We start from the raw sequence: 24,910 nt of genomic DNA, 5'->3' as shown, positions 1-24,910 counted from the left end.
ACAGAGAAGGGTCTAACAAAATCAGTAATTGGTTTCAGCCTGGGAGCAACTGAAGCATGGACATAAACTAGACAGCAATAGTCATTCTTTAAAAAAGCAACAACCAACAAGCTCAAACAAGTTGAAATGGCAGTGGTTGCAGAAGTCAGCCCCAACGCGATGCTTTCAAACACTACAAAATGGAAGAGAAGGATGTTTTCCTGTCTCTTAGTAAAAATGTGTGCCATCTAATTCTAAATGAAAGTTGTAGAGAAAAAGGCTTGAAAATACATAATTAGAAATACAGATAACTATTTCAGAATGGTGACTTCTTTTTCATCACTGAAAATTGTTCAGACGTGATTTTATAATTTTGAAAACCAAATCATTTCTATCAATAGGATATTGATAGCTTTAAATGGCTCACCTGGATGCATTAAGCAACATATCTCTATCATTTGCTTGGCCACCATCCCAGTCTTTTTTTATGTACAGAAACATTAAATTCATGTCCAGAAACTACCTAGTTTTCCAATTACTGGTAATTTTGATGACCCACTCTGTGAATCTGCCCCAGCATATGGGCATATCGACTATCAAGCTCTGAAGTTAATACTTGTGGGAAGTAGCAGGCTAACAGCTCTAGAAACATTACATTCAAGATGTTTATGCTTTTTCTAATTATGAAATCCAATTATAAAAGAAAATTGGAAATATGAGTTTTAACAGAAGCAGAAAAAGCATAGCTACTCTGGCATTGCAACATCAAGTTTATGGACAAGATTTGGTTCCTTTTATCAAGGGAGGTAAGAGCCACTAGTAACATTCAAGTGAAAAGTTGTGCATCTAGCATGAATCTGCTCAATCCAGTTAGTACGCAGGAATCAACTAGTTGCCCAAATGACTCCTATGAGGTTGGAAAAATCATCCCAGCAGTAGATTTTATACTTGATTTTTCTTTTTTATTCTAAAATATTGTGCTCTTTGTAGAGCTCTCTCTTCTGGGCTGGCCATCAGAGAGAATGTATTGCTTGTACAGAATCTCTACACAAAAAAATCTAACAAAGGCAGGAGAAAACAATGGAATATTCATATCTTCACTCATAAATGCTGTGTGTCAGTGTTAACATTTTTCATTGATAGAGATTTCTGAAATTTTCATGGGGTCACAGTTGGACAGCAGTTTGTAAAAGCTATTGTTATCTCCACTACCATTTTGTCTACAAACCATTGCTTGTCAAAACAATAAATCAAGACCCTAAATTGCACAAACTCATACTGGCTGGCAACTGCTTTCCTGTAGAATAATGCCTTTGCATAAAATATTCCTGAAGCACAGTTCAAAACAGTAGATTATACTAAAAAAAAAACCAAACAAAAAAAACAAAAAAAACCCGATTGTTTCTGGTTTTGAGAGGTTTTGTGAATAAGTTTATAGGCAGAAATCAGCCATAAAAGATACAGACTATAAAGCACTGGGAGCTACAGAACAGCAGTCTTCATCCTTAGCTCTTTCTAAATTTCAGAAAATGATCATAAAATTGTAAAAGTACTTGTCAGATTTGAAATGCAGCCTATGCAAAGAGTTTCTTTGTACCATCATGTTGTTAAAAATATGTATAAATACTGAAGGTAAGGAATTGCAGAAAAATGAACATTTCTAAGCTAGAGTATAATAAATCCAAATAAAAGAGCAGCCTGACAACAGCTTACATAGTAATAATATGATTGTAAAAATGCAAATCAACAGAAAGTGCCAGGCAATCTAATGCACAACTGATCATATTAAAGTCATGTTTTATACTGAAGGCTGACAGTCTGTTAGGCAAGAGAACAATACACTAATTACCTAATTTAATTCACTGAGCAGATCCAAAATTTTACTAGAATCACAGAACTGTAGGGCTTGGAAGGAACCTCTGGGGATCACCAAGTCCACCACTCCCCTGCTATGGCAGGTTCCCTATAGTAGGTTGCACAGGAAAGAGTCTAACAGAGAGACTTCATAAACTCTCTGGGCAGCCTATCTTATGGCAGAAGTACATTCATACTAAATGAATGTATGGATGCCACACACTACTGTGAAACCTCAGTCCTACAACCTTGGCTGCACTTGTACCCAATGTAGCCTTGGCATAGTGAGGCTTTTCTATTCCTTTTTCATAGAAGGGAAAGAGAGTACAAAGAGCACAAGTCTCAGAAAAGGCTACAAAAAGTCTTCTAACTCACTGGCTAGAAGAGTATTTTCCAAACTATTCTTCTGGTCCTTAGCTAGAATTATGTGACTCTCCAGCTTTGACTGTCTTTTGGGAGGTTTGGAGGTGACACCTCTACATCAGAATGCAAATAGGGAATTATAGAAAGGAATAGCTCAAGAGCAAGTAGTATTCATACAAGAAAACTCCACGCTTGGAGTTTTCCAGATGCTGGAAATTTTGGTATTCAGTAAGTGGCAGAACCCTCCTCTCATTTCCATTCTGAGCTGCAGTTTCATAGCAATGCTGTCAGGTCTTGCTCACACCTCTCTCTCCATACTGTATCATGAAGATACACCTCAAACAAAACTGCTCTGAGGAGCTGTGCAGCCTTTCCTATCCTAACCTATGCTAATCGTCTCCATTATGTGATTTTATTGAAACAGATTCTTAAGCTGAATTGTTGATGATTTCTCGTCCAGTTGCTGATGGACAAAAGGACACCGATGCCTGCTTTCAGACAGGATACATGATAATGTAAATTGATGTTATGTAAGTGCTGCCAGGAAATAAAGATCAGTCATCCCCAACAGGCTTGAGCAAAGTCCTACTTTAAACTTCCACAGAGCTTTTAGCCCAGACAGGCTAGTAGATCATATACACTAACATGCTCTATATCACGGTCCATTATAGTAACAAGGTTACCCTATTATTTTAACTAGCAACTGCTTGGGTTGGGAAAACTCCTCCAGAGGTGGGTGAGTGTTTTGCACCACAGAAAGAGAAACAGCAACACCAGAGCTTGTGAGCTATGCCCCAATCTCTACCATGGCAGAGAAACAAGTCAATGAAAGACACAAGCCATGATGAACTTTGCCACAGAGGAGGTAAACATCTCTGCTGCTCCCAATTTATAGACCAGAAGAACATTTTACAAGTTATCTAAAGTTCTGCTGAACAATCAGGGACCTTGGGATCAAGTCATTGAGCATCATCATGGCATGGTGGTGATTTCACATTTATCTTACAAAGACCGCTTCCCACAATACAGCAGAATCAATTTGCTCTGTGTCTGATACTCAGCCCTAAATACATCAGAGCGAAACAACATGGTTGTTTCCCTGAAGTCCCCTTCAGAATGTATCGTAGAGCTGTACATGCATCAAAAGAGAAAAAATCACTACAGTCAACTGTGATGGGCTGTAAGTGCAATAAGTCAGTTGAATACTATACAAAATGCCCATTGCTTCCATGGCATAGAACAAAGGGAAATCAACAAGGAGTTCAAAGACTCTGGATAGAAAAAGATATATATATTTAAAGGAAAAAAATTCCAGAAATGCTAGCTCAGCTAGTACTGGAATTCAGTCAGCTCCATACTACTGTCACAGCAAAGCTTACATGAACGCACTTCAGTTTGTTGGGCCAATTGCAAACACTGCTGAAGTCCACTAGAACAGTATACTGATCATATGCAGATGGAAAGAAAATACATCATAGAGATGATGCAATGACTAATTTTGGGTATTCTGCAGTTTGATCTGTTTTTATGTACATTAAGGCTGATGTGGCCTTTTCTGCTGAACATAGGCTGGCATTTCAAGTGAGGGGAAAAACTGAGCTGCACAGTTTTTGGATCTCATACCCATTATTTGCTGGTATTTTACTAAAAACTTTGGCAATTTTCCTCTCGTTAAGGATCAACTAAGGTCTGATGCTGTTAGCAAGAAACAGAGCTACTAGAATACCAATAGAACAATATTTAACTTAAATATATGTATACACCCCTACTGCTTACAAAATAGTAACATAATAATTACAGTTCTCACTGAAGCCATTTCTAGCTTTAGAGTATGTACCTAAAGGAAAACAATTCTGCCTCTTTAATTCTGTATAAGCTGCCTCAGTCAATTAAGTTACTGATATTTAAATGTGAGTTCTGCAACATTTATGTTATTTGTTGTAAGGAAAGTATTAAAAGCTCAAGGTGTCAACAGAGAAGGCCCTAGGAGAAAAGCAGTACTGACTTTCAATTAGAAAACAATTTCTTAACTAAGCAAAAACATTGATCATTAAAAACACTTCTACCCTTGCCATTCTTGGCAATGGGTACGTCTGAGCAAACAGATTTTCCTAGCTCAGCTGGTCTTCAGTTCTGTGGGGTGGGTACAATGGGTCCCTGTGCATGACTGCTTTTCAACCTGCACCCCTTTGATGTGGATTCAGTGATGGGGAAAACAAAGGAAGGCAATCCTTGATTTATTTAGAAATTAGAAAGACGTGCTTTTCTGGGGAGGCAGTGACTCAAATTACAGGAGATCTACACATCACATATTCTTTGTGTGTTACATATGGAGGTAGGGCAAGGTGGGCGCTGACTGCTGCCATGCTGGCAACAACAGTTCATGCAAAATTGCCTCATCTGTTCTGTAGCACATGTGAAGCCTTATCTGCTCTATAAAGCTTCTTTCAAGAATCTCCTCTTCAGCCCTCTCATTTTTGAGAGATGAATATGACAAACTGTAAGCGTGTGAAACTGCTGATAAACAACTCTCTAGCTGCAATAGCTAAGTTTTACCTATACACAAACTTTAAATGCTGAACCAAATTATAGGATGTATGAGGTGATTTTCAGTAAGCAGCAAGAAATCACAGCTGGTCAGAGGACCAGGAAGACCTGTGGAAGAGTAGTGGGGCATCTAGCAGCTCTGAATCATTCTGTGATTGCATTTGCTGCATCTGTGTTGAAGAGTTGTCACACTGGCAGTAGAAGGAAAGTACTTTATCAGCACTTAAACCAATGAAAGATGAAGACTGATGTGCCTGGAAGGGAGACTGCTAGGTAAAAAGGAACAAGGAGAACAATGAAAATAAGCCACAGAATGCTGCAATTACCTACTTCTTCTCAACGTACTAGTCAACCCCTGGATACAAGGGTCATGCTCTGCAACAATCACATCCTTTCATTTGAAATAGTACAGAGTCTGGGCCAGAGACAATGATTTTCTGTTGCTACTGCTTCCAGGTTTTGTTTTGAGGAGGGGAAAATGCTGACTTTCTAAACTGTCAAAATCTGCAGTGTGGCATTTCAGACAGGAATGAGAATCACAGCAAATCTGCCTGCCAGCCCTGCTGAGATGCACACTGAACAAGAGACCTGGAGACTCAATCACACCGAACCATGTCTGCCTGCCTAACCTCTCTTTGCTGGTGAGGACTGACCCCAGCTGAACCTTACATGAGAATAAAAAGAAAAAAATTTTAAAAAATACAATTTTATGAAGAGTAGACAGCCATTCCTTTGAATGAGCAGATCTATATAATTTTGGTATTACAGGCTGTCTTATCAAGAATTACATACAGATCAGCGTGACACTGATCAGGTTTGAGAGTCCTGTGTTAAAATTATAGCAACACACATACAATAGCAGCATCACCAGTCATAAACAAAGCATTTGCTGCCACAAATGTGGACACAGTGATTGATTAATGCATGTACTGTAACAACCCTCAGCAAAGAAAACACAACTAAAATTTGTTCAGAAAGCACTCTGTGGAGTAGAGAGAATTACTGTAGTCACGTTCTTTGCTTTCCCAATGCCAATACTTCCTCTTAACTGTATGTCTGTTTCTTTTTCACACAGCCACCAGGCCAGAAAAGATCAGGAAGTGTTACTGAGCACAGCTTGTGAATTTGACAACTTGTTGCCCTGATCTTTTTGCCGGTTTGAAGTTCATAGCTGCTTGCTTCTACTACCTTTAATTACTGTGATGCAGCCTGCATGGAAATTCCTGGGCCTGGCTTCTTGTATTGCAGCCACCTTCTTTGCTTGTTTTGCTTCATTTTCCCACTCTCCCCTTTATTGCTACTTACTCAAAGGGGTCGCTGGGATCAGCTCTCTGGAGCTCAGGAGGAATCGGGATTCTTTTGTAGTACATTTCCCAGTCAAAAGCTCCTCGCATGGCATCCCCTGCCTGTGCCTCGTAGCCAAAATGATTGTGGTCAATGACATCGATCATAGGACACACGATGGTTTTGTGGTTTAGTGCAATCTGGTCTGAAAAATGAAAGTAGAAAATAGGAAATGGCATGTCTAGTCAAGCCATCTGTCATATTACTGCAAAGCGAATCCCACAGGTTTTTTGATGTTTGAAGATTGGTTGCTTTGTTTCCTGTGGCCCCCAAAACATTTCATTTTTCAAATCTGTATCAAGCCTTTGTCTAAGCGGACTTAATGCAGTTGGGCAATGATTAGAAGCATTTACAGTTCTTTAACGGGAGGCATATCCCTCTGAGACTGACAGGAGTCCAGTCATCTGTATCTCTGTCACTTTGCTACTCTGAGCTGTCCCCAATCTGTCAGCTATGCAACAAGCCAGCAAGCAAAATGTAAAAATACTCCTTCAGCTGTGGGGAGTGTGTATGGCAAGCTCCTGTGAAAGAGATTCGTGTTCCCAAATGCAAATCTCAGACTTCGCAACCATTCAGCCCCTTCTCTGTAGCACTGGTGAACATCAGCTCTGAGATCAAAAGCTAAAATTAAAGGCAAATTCCAACACAAGGAACAAAACAGGGCTGCCGTCCTTTTTGTGCCTTTCTTGGCAGTACAGAGAAAGCCTTAGAGCATTATTCTTACTCACCTGTTTTATAAAGAAGGGAGTTTCAGTTGACTTAAAAAAAAATGAAGCTTTGAGACAAAATCAAATTCCCGTCTCTAATATAAAAGCAGTGTGGGCCTGAGTCTGCCTTTGGAGAATCCTATTGCTTAATCCCTTAGAGCTTCCCAGAAAAGAAATAAAAGGAAAGAAGATATGCCAACTGCAGGAATTAGGCAGAAGAATCATGTTTTGAAGTGAGGAAGTACATGAAAACTTTGTAGCTGCTCTAGAATTAAAGAACAGCAGAAAAATTATCCATGAAACCTTGAAAAAACAAGGTCTCAACATTGTAACTGTAGTAAAGCTTTTTCTCCAAATGATATCCTAGATTCTCTACAAAATGTAATACATTTTCTAAGCCTACATGATTTTTTTTAATAAGGATTAGATTTCACTAGTGCTTGGAAATATCCTAGAAAAGCCCCCAAATATCAGAGGGAGGAATGTATAATGAACACTTAGATAGTAAGGCAGGAAATATTAGCATGATTATTACCAATGTAGACCTTGTTTCCCTATTTATGAAGGACTGAAATGAAAATTATAGATAGATAGATAGATAGATAGATAGATAGATAGATAGATAGATAGATAGATATTTTATATGTTTTCGCAAAACTTCTGTAGCTTTTATATTTATTCTCAGCTATTATTAAGAGACTGTCCAAATGGGAAACAACACTGTCTGCTAGTGAGAAATAGCTGTACCTGGAAGATTTACATCCTAAATCTTGAACAGTGAAATAAATTTAAAGCGCAGCTCTCCCAATATTCTAGGAAACTCTTCTGAGAGATAATGGCTGCATTACTGTTGCAATTGCCAAATATAATTACATACACTGATATACTATGTAGTGCTATCTGTAATCATCATGTAAGGTCATTTTTATGTAATCTCTTTCCTGTGATGGTCCTGCTAATAGTTACAGGGCTTATGATAATCTGTCTCTGATCCTTGCTTTGTGAACAGATTGGAAGTGAGAAACTAAACGGGGTTGATTTCGCTGGTGTGGGTCAAAGGTAGACTCATGATGCATTCACATATTTCTCTTTAAGAGCTGCTGCCTTTAAATAGGCTGAAGGATTGGAAACAAGCAAGGACAGCCAGTGATACAACTGTTTGAGCAGTGCTCAAACTCAAACCCCATCTTTCTTCCTACAGGTCTGCAACACTTTTGCAAGTAGGATGGTGCTAACATGCCTGGTCAATGAGGAACCACAGCAAAATTTGGACACTGAAGGAAGGTAGGGTGTTAAATTACATATCAGTGCACACCAAAAGGCAAAGTAATCAAACTTTCAGCCTTAGTGTTTCTTTCAGTATACCTGAAATAATGAATTTTACATACAGGCTTCAGAGGCTTAAATGTAGCCTTAATATGAATTCAGGACGCAGATAAAAGTGCTGTAGGGGCAAGCTTATGCTCCCCAAGAGTACTGGTATCATAGCTTTACAGATGTGAACATGCTGCTGCCTTTGCTGCCCACTGCTTTCTATCCCAACTTCTCCTAATGTAAGATACGCTTGCATCTTCCAGCTGGTTTGCCCCTCTGTTTCTTACTTCAAGCCAACTGATTTTTGCACTACACTGGACTCAACTACAGCAGCTGGAGTCCAAATCACAGTTCTCCTTCAGCTGACTTCACACTACTGAGAAGTGATACCAACCAGCTGTGTTTGCCAACATTTTTACATGGCTACAGCTGCCTGCAAATATCTATCTATCTATGTCTACCAGCTTTACTATTATTAGTAGCTAACTACCCAATGATCCTGAGAAAATCTCCTCTTCCCTTTGGGGAAAGAGAGTATAAGGCGTTTTTACATTGAGTGTTTGTTCTCTATTTGCCCTCCCTCATGTAATGCTCTTATTCTTTTCTTCAAAATCAAGGCTATTGAACCTGGGCTCCTGTGTTCCACTAGATTATTTCCCAGACCCTCTGTCTGGTTTGCTAAGGGTATTTCCACCGAAAGCAGACTGAGAAAGATGATGTTGCACTTGAGAGTTGGATAGAACAGGGTCTTGGTCCCTGAGGGAGCTTCTATCATCTTTTCACTTTTCTTTCTCAAGGCTGAGGAATGAGATCATCAGTGCAACATCCCCATGAACTTAGTTGCTATTATGAATTCTTTGTGACCATTCTCTTTAGCATTATTTATGTGGTGAAACCCAGCTAGATGTATCTTTGCTTAACACAAGAAAACAGGAAAAGGAACTGTTTTTGCAATTTGCAATTTTCCCACGTCTAAGCTAGCAAAACAGAAGGGTTAAATCTCATCTACAACAACTTAGCAAAAGATTTCAGCAGACAAGAGCGACAATCTTCCTGATTTTTTTTTACATTAGTAGTGATGTACTGTGCACTTCAGGGAAAAATCAGAAGGTAAAGGAAAGCTGTATATGTGCACTCCAGGGTGTTTAAGGGCTATCTGTCAGGGCTGCCTGTGGAAGGAGTATTGAAACTCACATATCTCTCTACTCCTTTATGCCATTTGCACTTTACATGAAGACAACGAGGTTACTGCTAAAAATGCTGATCATGTGATTAAGGGCAGCATGGTAACAAATGGAGAGAGTATAAATTGATATGGAAGCTAGAAAATGTAAATTTGGAATTTTGTAATTATCCTTCCACTGATCTGAAGAAAAACAGTTAATATTTCTGTTTTTTTGGTCTCAAGCGGTTGTTCATTAGCAGAACAATGCCTCTTCTTGGCTGTAAATGTTTATTGGCTTATTGTATGGCCAAACCAGGCCTAGGAACAAGATTCAAGAAACAATAAACCACTAGGTGACAAAACACTTTCCTATCATACCCTTATGTCATATTCTTGTAATTAATATAAATTTCCTTAATAACAAATTCAGAAGTTTTATTTAGATTTGCTAGCAGAAAGCACTCATTTTCATAAACTTCGTATGTAATCAGGACAGCAGAAAAGGGGACGTTGTTTCCTAAGTGAAATCCTAGACTACAACAATTGATTCTTTCCATTTCTTTGACTAATGGAGCTTTGCTGGGTGCAGCTGGAATCCAGCAAAGCAGTCAATAGCTAATCATTCTCTCTGAGCTTTCTATTGTGAATGTGTTGTTATTGGATTTAACTCTGAAGTCCTAGATACATTTACAGTGAAAGCTATTTTAATGGAATGTGGAAACCTAGGAAGGAGTACGAAAAATGCATAACAAAAGTTTTCAGGTGCATGGTAAAGGCATAGCACAATACTCGATTTAGTAGTGTATTTAGTAGTAGCAATAACAAAACAAAATGTAACTCTAACATAACTCTGATAGGCCAAAGTGTCACTTCTAAGTCTCACTAGTTCTTTGGTTGCAAAAAAAACCCCATAAATTGGAGCTCAGGTTTCTCTGAGTTCTCCCTCATACTGCCTCTTCAGACACTGCAGTGCAACTCCAAATGCTTCTATACATTTTATGTCCTTATTGTGAGCTGTGGCCTGGATTGCTTAAACTGTGCTATATGCTCTACTTTTAATGGCTGATGAAAACTCAGACACTTACTAAGCAGGGGAGGCAGCCAATTCACGTTGACTTCGCAATGGGAATCCAGAAATGTCAAGACTTCTCCTCTAGCCAGCGAGGCTCCTAACAGTCTGGTCCGAATGAGCCCTTCTCGTTTCTTGGTACGTACAATCCTCACTTTGGCAAAACGGACCATGTATTCCTCCAGCTTCTCTTTTAAATGTTCTAGAAAGAAGGGCAAAAAAAGCGTCAGTTGTGCCAAGACTGGAGGAGCCAACAGAAGGACAGGTTGGCATACAACCTGCAACCTTATCCACTTCCATCTCTTGTTTTTTCAAGACCTCCAAAATCTGCTACAAATCCTCTCTGAGATGGTTCAGAAAGTGCAAATGCTGTGTTTTATCACCCAGAGGAAGACACTGACTCTCTGGACCTTTTACTGCAGTTGCTACTGGCAACCTGCCACCTGCGATATAATCATGACCAAAACAACTGCAGGATATTCATGCATCCGCTGGTTCCCACAGCCCAAGGCCACACAAAAATTCTGGCATACTGTTTTACAGAAAGTGTCCGTTCCAAGTGGACTTGCTATTACCAACTAAGTACTATTATCAAGAAATGAACATAGAAAGCAATTTTTAAAAAGTAAGCATTAAACTATCACAATTAGATTGTTTTATTAACAGGAAGGGAACCAGACATGAAGATCTTAATAGTTGGATACCTGCATGAAGTAAATGGGCAGCTAATAAAATTAGGCTGTAAATGTACAGCGGTAGATGTATTTCTTATCTGCATAATCTGGCTTTGCTTGTATCATAAAACAGCACTTTTGAGAACCTTCTCTATTCTAAGTGAAAACACACACTAAGATCCATGAAAACCAAAACCAACCACCACCAAAGAAATCAGACCTTAAATTTTTAGCTCCTCCTAAATGCATCTGCGACAGATACACTGATCTTTTGCCTTTGATGCAACACCTCAGCTTCTCAGATTCATTGCTTTGCAAGAATTTGATAACTTCTCTTGGCAAGGAAAGGGAGAGAAAAGCTTGGTCTCCAATATCAATAACATGGCAAGATGCCACATTTAGTGATACTAGGAGTTGTAAGCTAAATCTCACTGATACAATTTTGCTAGGTTACGATTGCCTCTTGTATCAGTTCTCTATTCTTTGGACTTGTATGGTCAGTACAGGCTTTGATCCAGACCTTACATCACTATTGATTGCAAGAAGTTTGTTACAGACTACTAGAAAGTACGTTAGCAATACCCTCAAGTGTATGTATGCATAGATTTAAAGGAAACAAGCAAACAAGACACAGCTCAGAGAATACAGGATATTGTGTTCAAATAAAATTAAGCTCCATAGAAACAGCTTCCTGCACATACTCCTTCTTTTGTCTCTACCCCTTACTTCCTAGCTGTTCAACATGCAAGACTTTATAAATGCACCTGTGGAATAAGAAGTAGAAAACACTGAATTGTCAATGAATTGCTGGCAAACCTGAAGCAGCTTAGACAATTTACATGTGTTTAGTAGGACAACATTGCATGGAATATTTCTTAATGGATGAATCTTGTTGCACTCTGACACTGAGTGCCAGAGATCTCAGTGACTCTGAGATTTAACAAAGTCAGCTTGCAAGGATTACAGACAGGTTGGAGCTTTGGAAGGAAGAAACTGAACTTTGGAGAGGCTTTGGAGGCCTGCAAGTCATGACAGTGGTTTCCAGGAGAAGTATTAGATCAAACAGTAAACAGAAGTGTGGTAAGTCTCCTGGGGTCATTGTGAGAAAACTGAGAAATATGATAAGAGGCCAAGCATGAGACAAAAAATAAGGAATGACATTCAAATAAAAATCAAATGGTTTTGACTCCTACAGTATGGCTGAATGGAGAATTCCCAGATTTTCATTTTGAAAAGAGGCATCCCTTTTTTTCATTCCAATTTGCTACTTACTTATTCTCAATAAAAGCCAACACAATCCTGCAGCAGTCATGATGACAAGAGTTGTACTATTCTTTGAATGATGATCTCTATCTGCCCAACCACATCCACATGACAAGGGCTGCATGCCACTCAGACTCATTATAGGTACCAGCTATTCAGTATCATGACTGGCCTGAGGTTAAATCAGGTTTTAGATCATTTTGTGCCCATGTACAGGACTGCCTAAAGCGTGTATTTATCGACCTGTTTTCCTGTTTTTATGAGCTCCACTGAGGCTATTCCCATAGTGCAGGAATACAGAAGAAGGGAAATAGACCTTAAAAACAAAGATACAAAGAGCCCTTGCAGGAAATTCAAGATAGACTGCTAGGGCTGTCAATCATAGAATCACAGAATGGCCTGGGTTAAAAAGGACTGCAGTGATCATCGAATTTCAACCCCCCTGCTATGTGCAGGGTCACTAACCACTAGACCAGACTGCCCAAAGCCACATCCAACTTGTCCTTAGTTGCATCGTTTTATGGCCATGAAAAATGAAACAGTTTTAAATTGACAGAATAGTATGTATTTCCAAAGATCAAATCTCATCTCTTAGATACCATGTTGTCTTCTGCTTTTGAGACACTGTGCAAATTTCTGTAGTACCTAAGGTCATGTAACCCCTCCCCTCTGATCTCTTCCACCCACAAGTCTGAAGTTCCATCCACACTGCTATATCATGCTAATCGTTAGTCATCTAGCTAGATGAACAGAACAGAGACTAATAATATAAATTGATTTGTAATATGATTTGGTTGAGCTCAGACACAACTAGTGACAAACTCCATGAAATCGATGATCGTTCATAATCTTCCTTCACTGATTCCTTGCAAACTCTGGAAAAGTGGTCTCTCATGCTTTTAATATTTTTATTTTTTTATTTTCTATTTTGCCGGAATAATAGTCAAAATTCTGTACAACAAACACCATCTTCCTTCCTTCCCTTCAAATATCTCTTCACACATTTCAGACAGAACATCATTTGGTTTGTGAAGAATGGCATTAAAACACCTAGCACATCTTCTGAAATCAGAATCACATGTACCAACGTTGTTTTCATCTACTCAGTTAGTCCCATGACTGATTTTTTTTTTTTTTTTTGTATTATCCTTGTGGTTCAAAGAAAAACCCATAAATTAGCTGAAGTATAAAAACAAAAATTCACATCTTATTCATGCTGAATTTTAAATATATCCTCATTTAGACATATTTGGAAGTAATCAGGATGAAAACAGAATGAAGAGTTAATTTTTATAAAGCATACACAAGTGACGTTGAAAAAAAGATCATGTCTATGCACAAAGAGAAGTATATACATCACTAGAGGTAAGGCCTAGATGAAGTATTTAGGTGTGTTAAAACAATGACACTAATAATATTCTAACAACAAATCACAACACAAGGATATGCCAGTTACAATACCTTATCTATTTTTAGTTATGAGATTCGGCCAAGAAGGAAAATTGGGAAAGTTATTTTGGAAAAATATGAAGTATTTAAGTTCAGTAGCCAACTGTAACATTCTCTGTTCCAAGAATGAACACATCTTACAGTGGAGAAAAAGTGTCCCTTTTGGATATACAAGTTATGATAAATATTTTTTAAACCTAATATGAAAGCACTCTCACATTGTATTTTCCCTTCCAATGTATTGTGTCACTATCTAGTTTTAATCTTACCAGTCTCTGATACCATAAACACGGAATAATAGCCAGAAGCAGTAGGAGAACAGAACTGTAGAATCCTTAGGGTTGGAAGGGACACTTAAAGGTCATTTCGTCCAACTCCCCTGCAGCTCCAGAACTACATTCAGCCTGACCTTAAATGTCTCCAGGGATGAGGACTTTCACCACATCATGAGCAACCTGTGCCAGTGCCTCACCACCCTCACTATAAAAGCCTTTTCCTTATGTCCAACCTAAATCTCTCTTCTTTTAATTTGAAACCATTTCCTTCCCCTTGTTCTGTCACCAAAGAAGCTGCTCAAGATTCTGTCCTCTTCTTTCTTACAGCCCCCCTTCAGATACTGAAATACTGCTCTCGTGTCTCTCTGAAGCCTTCTCTTCTCCAGGCTTCACAGCCCCAGCTTTCTCAGCCTGTACGCACAGGGAGGTGTTCCATCCCTGGGATCATTTCTCTGGCCCTCCTCTGGATGTGCTCCAACAGGTCTATGTCTTTCCTGTACTAAGGACTCCACATCTGGATGCAGTTCTCCAAGTGAGGTATCAGCACAGAGTAGAGGGGCAGGATCACCTCTCTCAACCTGCTGACCATGCTTCTTTTGATGCAGCCTAGGATGCAGTTGGCTTTCTGGCCAGCACATTGCTGGCTCATGCCCAGCTTGCCATCCACCAGTACCCCATATCCTTTCTGTCAGGGCTGTAATCTATCCTTCTGTCCCTCGGCTTGTACTGACAGTTGGGGTTGGCACGACCCAGGTGCAAGACCTTGCACTTGGCTTTGTTGCATCTCATGAGGTTCTCCTGGGCCCACTGCTCAGCCTATCTAGGTCTCTCTGGATGACACCCTGTCCCTTTGGCTTACTGGCCACACCACACAGCTTGGTGTCATCTGTAAACTTTCTGACGGTGTACTTCTTCCCAGTGTTGATGTCACTAATAAAGACATTAAAGAGCATTGGTGTCAGTCCTGACCCCTAGAAGTAATCAGCTATTAAAAAAAAAAATAATGGCATTTTATTCTGTGTAGAGAAGTTTTAAAAACATATCCTTCATGTCCAGTTATTCACCAGTTACTCCTGCATTACTCAATTTGTGTGAAACTCTATTTAATGGTCATGTAGCAGTCAGCAGCTGGCTTAAGAGTCAGCTACCTAACAGAAGAGCCAGGGATGCTTCAGTGAATACAATATCTGGCAATCTCACAGTTCAAGTGTTATTTAAAACAGATCAGAGAAGACTTCATAATTCTCCGTTGACAATAAATTTGACTAACAAATTATTTTGACAGTATTTATCATAATGCACAAATGTTGATTAAACTCATTTTTGTCCCCAGAATAACAAAATAAACTGTCCCCTTTCACAGCACTCCAAAGGTTTCCTTCTTAGAAGAAAAAAACAAGTATTCTTTTTTTCTGATCATACTGTTTTGCTAATATTATCTCCAGAAGAAGCATCTCACACACAAAATCTATGCAATGTACATACATTTAGAAGCAAATAATCTCAGGTGCCCAAGTAAACACGCATCGATCAATGTCAGAACAAAACTATAATTCTAAAGAAATCCTCTGAAAGAAGTTATAACAAAGTGTGCGAAATTAAAAGAAGCATGAAATAAAATGGCCTTTAAATCTTCAGAAGACAACACGTTAAGCCCATTTATTACCAAAGGAATCAGCTCAGGAAAGTTTACCATGATAATAAAACAAGGAGGTAGGATGGTTTCATTTATATGCTGTAACATTACATAAATTTCACTTTCAGAGTTAGGCATAAGAGAGAAGCCACTATTTAAATTCTACAGTGAGCTATAAATGGTGCACTTCGGATATAAAGAAACCAAAACTCCTGTCATTATATGTGGGGTATAAATGTCTAATTTGTAATTTAAAGGAAAATACATCATACTTTTTCTTCACAGTGTTGATCAAATGTACCCATGAATCATATGTTTGACACATGCCAGGCACCTGCCAGGCCAAGAGTTGGCACAGGCAGTGACAAATGAAGAATAATGCACAGGCAGAAGGTTTACAGGCTGTCACTGCTATGACAAGCGATGATAAAGGGCAACATTATGTCTCCTCCAGTGATAATCTGTAAACAGATTCTCCATTGTAATTACTTTGTGTGGATCTACTCTGTCTTCATTTAAAGTCTGGAGAAAATTTTCTAAAAGAGTATCAGAGTCAGAATTGCCTGATCAGAGTAATTGAAACTCTACTCAAGCAGAGCACTGAGTTACTTAATTTGGTGCCCAAAGATACATTAGAAATTAAAGTTCTGCCTTTGTCAGGAAAAAAAATCATAGCAATAAAAAGTACAAATGTAATTCTTCTCTCCTGTTGTGCTGTATACAAGGAACATTTCATCATCACACCAGTACCCCTTGGCAACATGTGCTGTGTGACAAGCAGTGTTCCTTCAAAGTTATTGAGAAGATGTGAACAAAGATTTAAAAGATGATGTGAAAACTGAAGCTGTTTTTCGGGGCTTTCTTGACTGCAGTAAGGATCATGAAAGAGAAAAGGAATACAAAGAAAAAGCCTTTTCTTAAGTACCCTCTTCTGGACAGTCCAGTAGGTCCAATCAGATCCAAACCTGTAACACAGCTATTCTCTTCACCTTCATTGTACCTTCTATTTCTGCCCCAAAGTTATAGTATTTATTACAGTATTGTCGTAAGTTATCAATTATTTATGTTCATAGGATCATAGAAGCACAGAATGGCTCAAGTTGGAGGGGGCTTTCTTTCTTCCAGGCTGAACAATCCCAACTCCCTCAATCTTTCTTCTTAAAAGCAGCACTCCTTTCGTTACCTTCATAGCCTTCCTCCAGACCCACTCCAACAAATTCACATCACTCTTATACTGAGGGCCCCAGGTTGAGACACAGAACTCCAGGTGGGGCCTCACAAGGGCAGAATAGAGAGGGATGATCACCTCCTTCTCCCTGCTGGCCACTCTGATGCAGCCCAGGATAGCCATGAGCACACTGCTGGCTCACATCTAGTTTTTCATCCATCAAGAACCCCCGAGTCCTTCTCTGCAGGGCTGCTCTCTAGAATTTCTCCAAGTCTGTACTCATATCTGGGATTGCAAGATCTTGCATTAGGCCTTGTTACCTTACTGCAATCTCATCAGATTCTGGTGTGCTCACTTTTTGAGCATGTCAAAGTCCCTGTGGATGGTGTACCTCCCTTCTACTGCATCAACTGCACCACTCAGCTTGGTTTCATCAGCAAATTTGCCAAGGGTGGATGGACTTAGTCCCACTCTCTATGTTATTGATCAATATGTTGAAGAGCACCAGTCCCAAGACAAACCCCTGAGGGACACCACTTGTGACCAGTCTCCACCTAGACATAGAGTCACTGACAACAGTGACTCTGGCTATGATCAGCCAGTCAATTATTTATCTGCTGAAATGTCAAGCCTTCAGATTCGTATCTCTCCAATTTAGTGATAAAGATGTGGTGTGGAAGTATGTCAAACATAGACAACATCAGCTGCCCTTCCTTTGTCCACTGATGCTTTCACTCGCAGAAGGCCACCAGATCGGTCAGGCATGATCTGCCCTTGGTGAAGCCATGCTGGCTGCCTTGGATCACCTCCACATCTCACATATGCCTTAACAACTCTTCCCAGGAGGATCTACTTCATGATCTTCCCAGGCACACATGTGAGGCTCACTTTCCTTTAAGTTACTCAGATCTTCCTTTCTCCCTTTTTTGGATACGAAACTGATGTTTGCCTTTTTCCAGTCAACGGGAATTTCACCTGACAGCTACGAGTTTTCAAGTATGATGGAGAGTAGCTTAGCAACCACATCAGGCAGTTCCCTCAGAACAGTGGGATGCATATCAACTGGCCCAGCAGACTTGCACACATTCAGCCGCATGAAGTGGTCTCAGACTTGCTCTGCTCTTATACTCAGAGTAACACTGCTCCTCTGACCCCCCCTTAGAAGTTCAGGGACAATCCACTTAATTAAGATCAGCCAAGAGCCTACAGAACTGCTAAATGCTCTGATAAACAATCTTAATTAAATCCGTTCCTTTTTACCTTATACTTACTGATATATTTTGAGCTGCTCTACCATCTCCAACATGAACTGTATAAATGAAATATAAGAGTAACTTACTGTGCTGGAAAATGTATGCTGTCTTCTCCCATTACCTCAGCACAGGCATTTGGAAGGAAGCCATGTGGCCAATAACATAGTAGTCAGTAATCTTAGGTCAGTAAAATAATCAAGCGATTATTTCTGTTGATGAAAATTAAAGCAGTCAAATAGCTGCTTTTACATGCAGTGATAATGAGGCCAGTTCAAAAGGTTTTGTTCTCAACTTACTCTCTGGCCAGCAGCAGAGAGCTTTGTGCCTGATATGAACAGCAAAACCTGTAAGTACGTTTAAGCAACATAACTCCCACTGTGAAAAGGATCTCTGTCCTGTACGTCCTCTTGAGATGGGAGTATTTTCATAGATAAAGTTAGCAGGCATGTCCTCCATTCCTCTTCTGAGGCTCCGAGCACACATTTTTCTTGAAACACCTCCACTTAATCTTTTGATGACTGAAATGCTTCTGTCTAGCTTGACAGAAAATACAAAAAGGAAATGTAGAGACCTATTATTATTTTGTTTTCTGCTTTCCAAAACAGTTTCCTTCAGTACCTTGTCATTCTTTTTAGTTAGACTCTATATACACTAGAATAAATCCAATTCAGCTTAAAGAGAGAACATGAGGTAAGCATGTGAATTTGGGTGCACCACCTTTCTTTTCAAAGTTTCCCTGTGAGTTTGTTCCTTGCAAGAGTTAGCTGGAAATGCCACCTGGCTGCAGAACTGTTGTCAATAGTGTACCAAGTCAGTTGCCATGGTTTTCCAGCCCAGTCTTGAAGATGAATAATTCCATGGTTACCTTTCTGGGTAAGCAAATCCACTGTCACCTATCCTTCTGGTGAATAACTTTTTCCCAGTACTCAAACTGCAACTCCAAGGCTGCCCTTGGGGCTGTTGCCTCTTATTTTACCACCTGCCAGAACTGGGAATAATTTGGTTCTGCCATCTAAGTAATTCTCATTCAAATTGTAGGCAACTATTAGATCACTTAGCTGTTTTTCTGTCAGACTAAATGAGCCCATATTCCTCAGACTCTTCTCACAGGTCACATGCTTCTGGCCTATGATTGTATTGCAAGCCCTCTACTAGTGAACTGACCCTAGCTTTTGTTGTGCTACTTGAACTGTAGTGCTCAGAAGTGGATGCAGAATCCCAGATGCACACAGCATCAACATTGAGAGGGATTACAGTTTCACCTAATCTGCTCACTGTAGCTCAGACTTGCTTGCTGTCCTGTTGATCTTCCTCTTGGTCCTATTAACTTGCTATCCACTATGACCTTTGCAAGTCCTTTGCAGCACAGTTAGCCAGTTCCCAGCACTACCTAAACATCCAAGTACAGAATCTCATAGTATTTTATTTGCTCAGCCCTATAGTCCTTCTGGACAGACACTGTGCTACTTTATGTGCAAACTGCTTATTGTATTTAAGTATCATCCACAGATTTGGTGTGAATGCAAGGTCAGTCATGAAGACATTGACCAACTCCGTCAAGACACTGATTAACTACCTTTTGAGCTCATCAATTTGACCCTGTTAATGGCCTTAACACCTTTTTGTGTGTGTGCGCACATAAAGTCTATGCTTCCTCTGGCTTTGAATGAGAATGCTGAAAGGACTAAAACTTAGTAAAGGCTACACGTCTTTCTTCTGTTGGGGGCCCCAGGCCTGGACACAGTACTCCAGCTGGAGCCTCATGAGGGCAAAGTAGAAGAGGACAATCACTTCCTTCTCCCTGCTGCCACCTCTCATTTGATGCAGCCCAGAATACCATTGGCTTTCTGCATGTGGAGATTTCTGAAGATAGATTTCTTTGTGTGATCCATAGTCATATAAAAGAAGCTCCAGAAGCAGAACAGTTCTTCTGTGAGAACTGTTGAATATGGTAAGCCTGACACACACTGATAAATGAAAGCAAAATTTAAAATTGTTTGGTATCATAGCAATTAGCTAATAGCAACGTCATTTGAGCACTAGATATCTTTTCCACAGCTGACAACAGACTCCCTCATTTGTTGTATTTGCATCAGCACAGCTCAGAGAAAGTTGCGGACATCTTATTCGAAGACTAAACGATATAGCGGTTACTTTTGGCTTGAAAGCTTCCACAGCAACAAAACTACCTAACATCCTGTTTTACACATCAAAGTTAAACACCTCTAGGAATTAATCAACACCCAACGTATTATAGAATTAAAATAGAGGGAACAAGAACACAAACACTTATTCTAGTCCACAATAAACTGTTTTTTGGCTGTACTTTGCAGACAATGAAAATTAAATACATTCCCCCAAAAGGAAAAGCTCTTTTAAATGAAAATACTTGAAATAATGAGATTTGCTGTTTCTTATGTTTGCTCTGTGTCTAATTTTAAAGCAATTATCTCTTACATATTAAGGCTTTTCACAGCCCTTTAGTGTCCATCTTCAGAAAAGGCATTTGGAGATGCCTGAAGAAAGCCTCATTCACTGTTGTTTATACATCTGCCTGCACCTATTTCTGAATGTTTCCTCAATCTTGTATGTTCTATATTAAAAATTTTTGGGAAAAAGTGAGGAAATATATTATCTTTTCAGCACTGTTTTTGTGCTTGTATCCAAATCGTCTGTCAGCTTTGATCTATGGAGGAATAATTTTGTTTACTAGAGGAATGACATTATGTAATGCAACTGCCTTACCCTGCATGAGGAAGGTTGGCTAAGGTTGTACAACAAAGCAGTATTAAATGGAAAGTCAAAGTAAATTATCATGAAGTTATTTTTGCTGCAATGTAAAAGAAAAAAACACTTGAAAGTGAACAAGAAACAGAACTCAATTAATGACTGAATTGGAGATGGTACATAAAGAAGAACTGAAACACATTTCTTTCTGCTTGTCCTCCTGCAAACTGTATGGGCTGCGAGCATGAAAAGCACACAGCCTGAAATTAGAGGCGGAAAGAAACCACACAACGCAGACTCAGACACTGAATGCCACTTTGCAGTACATTTCACTCCCTGGGAGAGCTTCACTGACACCAGCTGCATGGCTCATGGAACCCAACCAGTAGGAAGTTGCTCCCAGCAGAACTTTGGTAGACCTAAACCCAACATGACATGTATGAGCATGTTTACAGACACACTTCTCTCTCAGGTGAAAAAACCCAACACAGAAAAGGTTGCAAAAACTTTGTCTTGTTTGCAACTTGCTTCCCTTTCCCTACCTTTCCAGACTACCATGGATGGCTGCAGTTGCAATGGCACTTTCTTACACATATATGCAACAAACGTAATACAACCTACAGCTCACGTAAGATTCTAGGCAGCTTAAGTATAGGTAAGAAAACAAAGGACTGTATGGCAGCCTTTTCAGATCATTCTCCGGACACAATTAGGTAGTATAAACCTGTCAAAAGGTGACCTTGCTGCATTAAAATTCAATTCCTTTTACCAAGTCTGTTTACTAGGCAGGTATTTATATACAATAACTTGTCCCCAAGGAAAGCATGTTGTGAAGTTTCTTCCACATTGCAAGGCCAGCCAATTAGAAGAAGGTTATTTTGAAGTGAATCCAGGGAAGTGTAATTTTCTCTGAGATCAATAAACTACTCAGAAAAGCCAGCCTCTTATTTTCAGTCACACTACTGCATTCTGGCAACATTAATTGTTAATAATTGTAAACGATAACCCGTCAGGCAAAACTTTGTTTTTTAACATTTTTATAACACTGCAAACAGTCTAGCAGATTTTCAGACCTGTCATTACACTGACATTTTCTGTTTTGCCTGAAACTATCTTTGACATATTTTTAGTTCTTCCTCCAAAATATATAACTGGCTTTTACAGTAGATGCTGTTGTCAGAGGGCTGTTTTCTCTCATATCTCTTCTTAACCTCTCAAATGCCAAGGATAGATTTAACCAGAGAACTGTTGAAACACTGCTGTGAGGATGGCACTGACCTTATATTTGCAGAGCCCTTGGGAAGGGCAGAAATAGAAGTCACAACTAAGGTAATTACTTTTTAAGTAGCATCAGACCCTGACACAGCCCCCTACACAAAGCACTTTCATTTCCTAGAGTAATTCTACTGATGCTATTGTAACTCGTTGTGAGACTTAGGCTCTACTAACATAAGGATACTGGAATATGGCTATTTCTTACATTTCTCTAATTCTTGTCCACTCAGTGCACTAATCACTCAGGGTCCAACCTTCAGGTCCTATTCTCAGTTTGCAATTACTCCTTTTCCTCAATAATTCAGCATATGCTTTTTCCTAGCACATAGTTTTGTTCTTGGAAACAAGAAATGAAATATGCTTTAAAATCGAGATTTCAAAATACAAAACCGAGTTTGGGCAATACTTTACTATTCTTGAAGTTTAATATTACATCTGATTTCATATCAAAATTTGTCTTTCAGAAAATGCCCTCTCTGATGTAGGAACTGCAGGTCCACGGCACCAAGTTTTACTATGAAGCGATGAACTGACATAAGGTTTGCGTTGTTCAGTAAGGTACAAGATGACAACACTCAAGAAGACAAGATAATAAATTCTGCTGTACAGAAAGATAATAAATTCTTAATGTTTCTAATGCTAGAAATAAATTTGTATCCATTAACTTTTAACTACCTATTTTATTTCCTTATTTGCAACAACATAGTATCTAGCATAAGCAGACATTGCTTCATGGCTGGAATGCAGGTCATTACAGGCTTTAGTGAGTCATGATTCTAATTATTTGTTGATGCAAGCATTCAGCTCCATCTCTGGATTACTGCATTCCATCATCCAAACACTTTCTCGGCTGTTACTTTAGGAGTTTTCTATTTCTGAGCTTTGCCTTCTGGTACTTTGATACTTCTAAGTCTTTATGGAGCTAGAATAGTAGTTCTCAGTGTTTCACTCATTTATTTTCAAATGTTAGCTGTGTTGTTATTATAACCTTTGAGGTCATTACTATGTCATGAAGCGCAGGGAAAGAAGATGGAGTTTTTGAGGACATTTTCAGTAGGCTGCACTCTGTGGGAATTCTCTGATTCCTCATTGGCCTCAATAGCAATCTGCTTGAGTCATGTTTCCAAGATCAAGTCAGGCAGTCTTCTTTTTTAGAAAAATGATTAACACTATTTGCAACAATTTCCTTCAAAAATTAGGTGGATAGCCTTATATTGAAAGAACTAGATTGCTATTTGGGTTACATATTTTGAAGTATGAGAATTAATTATGAAAAAGTAAAGCATTCTCTGTTCATGGACTAATGTGCTATGATGATGCTCCTCTAAATAATGAGGCAAACACTGATGCATAATTAGGCATCTCCTAACATCAGAATGAGCTATTAATCAAACAATAACACCATGTGTTGGTTGTTTTTTTTTTTTAGTGGTAGAGAATTGGCTTTTTACTTTTTATTTTAAACCGGAAAATAGCAAATAAATGAGCTGCTGCATAAATCAAGCTTTAGGAGAGGAGACATCAAGTTCTTTTTTATCTTTTTTTTCTCCCATTGTTTTACACATTGAATCAAACTTGTCTTTTCCTGCATCTCACCTGTCACAGCAGTGTGAATTTAAGATAAAGAAAGATAAGCTGAATGCAAAATGAACAGCTAAGATTCAACATTTAAATAAATAAATGAAAAAAATGCTGAATATTGATTAGCAGTTCTAATATTACTGCTAGGAGCTTCCACATAATGACAGTGGGATTAGGCTCAGACTGCTCACATGCTTTTACACAACTTACTTTGAGTACCCCTCCAGCAACGTCCTTCCTCCGTCTGCTTTGTAACGTCAGAAGACAGAGGATGTGACATAGTACATCATCTATTAGCTTTCATCTTACGTGTCACGAATTTTTACACTGTTACAGTCATCTCTGGATAGAAGGAATGATGATGGCAGGAACTGTTCACTCTAAACTGCTTTGGAAAGCTGAGCTTTAGGTGTGAGGGCTCATTTCTCCTCTAGACAGATGAACACACAAGTCTGGATCTAAGCGTAACAGTTTGCCAGATCTGAACTCTACTCACATAAACAGCCTCCTCCTAGCAAATTTTGCACATCCTTCTTATTTGCCATAGTTTCCTGCCAAAATTAGGTGCATAGCCTTAAAGTGAAAGAACTAGACTACTATTAGATTTACATATTTCACTACCACCATGATGTCTTCTAGCTCTCAGAAAGTGTTAAAACACTTCAAAAACTGGATTGGTTCTATCTTCTTTATCAATTTTACTCATCCTTAAAAATGGACAAAATGCTTTAACTCTGAACACAATTCCTGCAACCTTTCTTATTGCTCAAACTACCATATATGTAGTTTTAACATAAGAGATCAGCATAAAAGGATTAAATATATTTCAAACCTTCTGAACACAGGAAAAATGTCCTTGTCCAAAACTGCATTTAAAGGTACAGCAGAAATAGACGAACCTAAAAACAAAAGATAATCCCATTCTCATTTTAAAACACCTTTAACTTAAAATCTTGGGTGACTGAAGAAACCCCACTGGTTCCAACCACAGCTATGTGTTCACATGCATTTTCCCCTCAGTGTGTTCTCTGAACTGAAACTAAGCCATGACAGTGCTTATAGTTTGAAGAACATGTCTGGCTTAATTTTAAGCTACCTGAGAACAAGAGCTTTGAATTTTTTTCCTGTTATGCTTTTGTGTTCTTATTTTACTGGAAGTAGCTGGAAGAAAACAAGAGCAAGAGAAAAAAAACACTTGAGTAAATAAGAGTTAGCATGGGCAATGCTGAATATAGGAAGACTAAAAAAAAAAACAAACCCAAACAAC

General features: G+C 39.0%; 1 protein-coding gene across 3 annotated transcripts in view; it reads right to left on the bottom strand.

Moving 5' to 3' along the window:
• Positions 1–24,910, bottom strand: part of GALNTL6 (polypeptide N-acetylgalactosaminyltransferase like 6) — a 432,220-nt gene that overhangs the window by 78,824 nt on the left and 328,486 nt on the right. For all 3 annotated transcript variants that reach the window (XM_031607482.2, XM_031607481.2, XM_090138919.1), the window contains exons 5-6: positions 10,359–10,544; positions 6,049–6,232 (exon numbers count right to left, since the gene is read on the bottom strand). In XM_031607482.2, coding sequence (XP_031463342.2) covers positions 6,049–6,232; positions 10,359–10,544 — 370 coding nt within the window. The remainder of the gene's footprint in view (positions 1–6,048; positions 6,233–10,358; positions 10,545–24,910) is intronic.

Source organism: Phasianus colchicus, chromosome 4 (assembly GCF_987193195.1).
Source record: "Phasianus colchicus chromosome 4, bPhaCol1.hap1.1, whole genome shotgun sequence".
Classification (NCBI taxonomy): Eukaryota; Metazoa; Chordata; class Aves; order Galliformes; family Phasianidae; genus Phasianus; species Phasianus colchicus.
The sequence above is the reverse complement of the archived record's forward strand: the minus strand, read 5'-3'. Positions and strand labels throughout refer to the sequence as shown.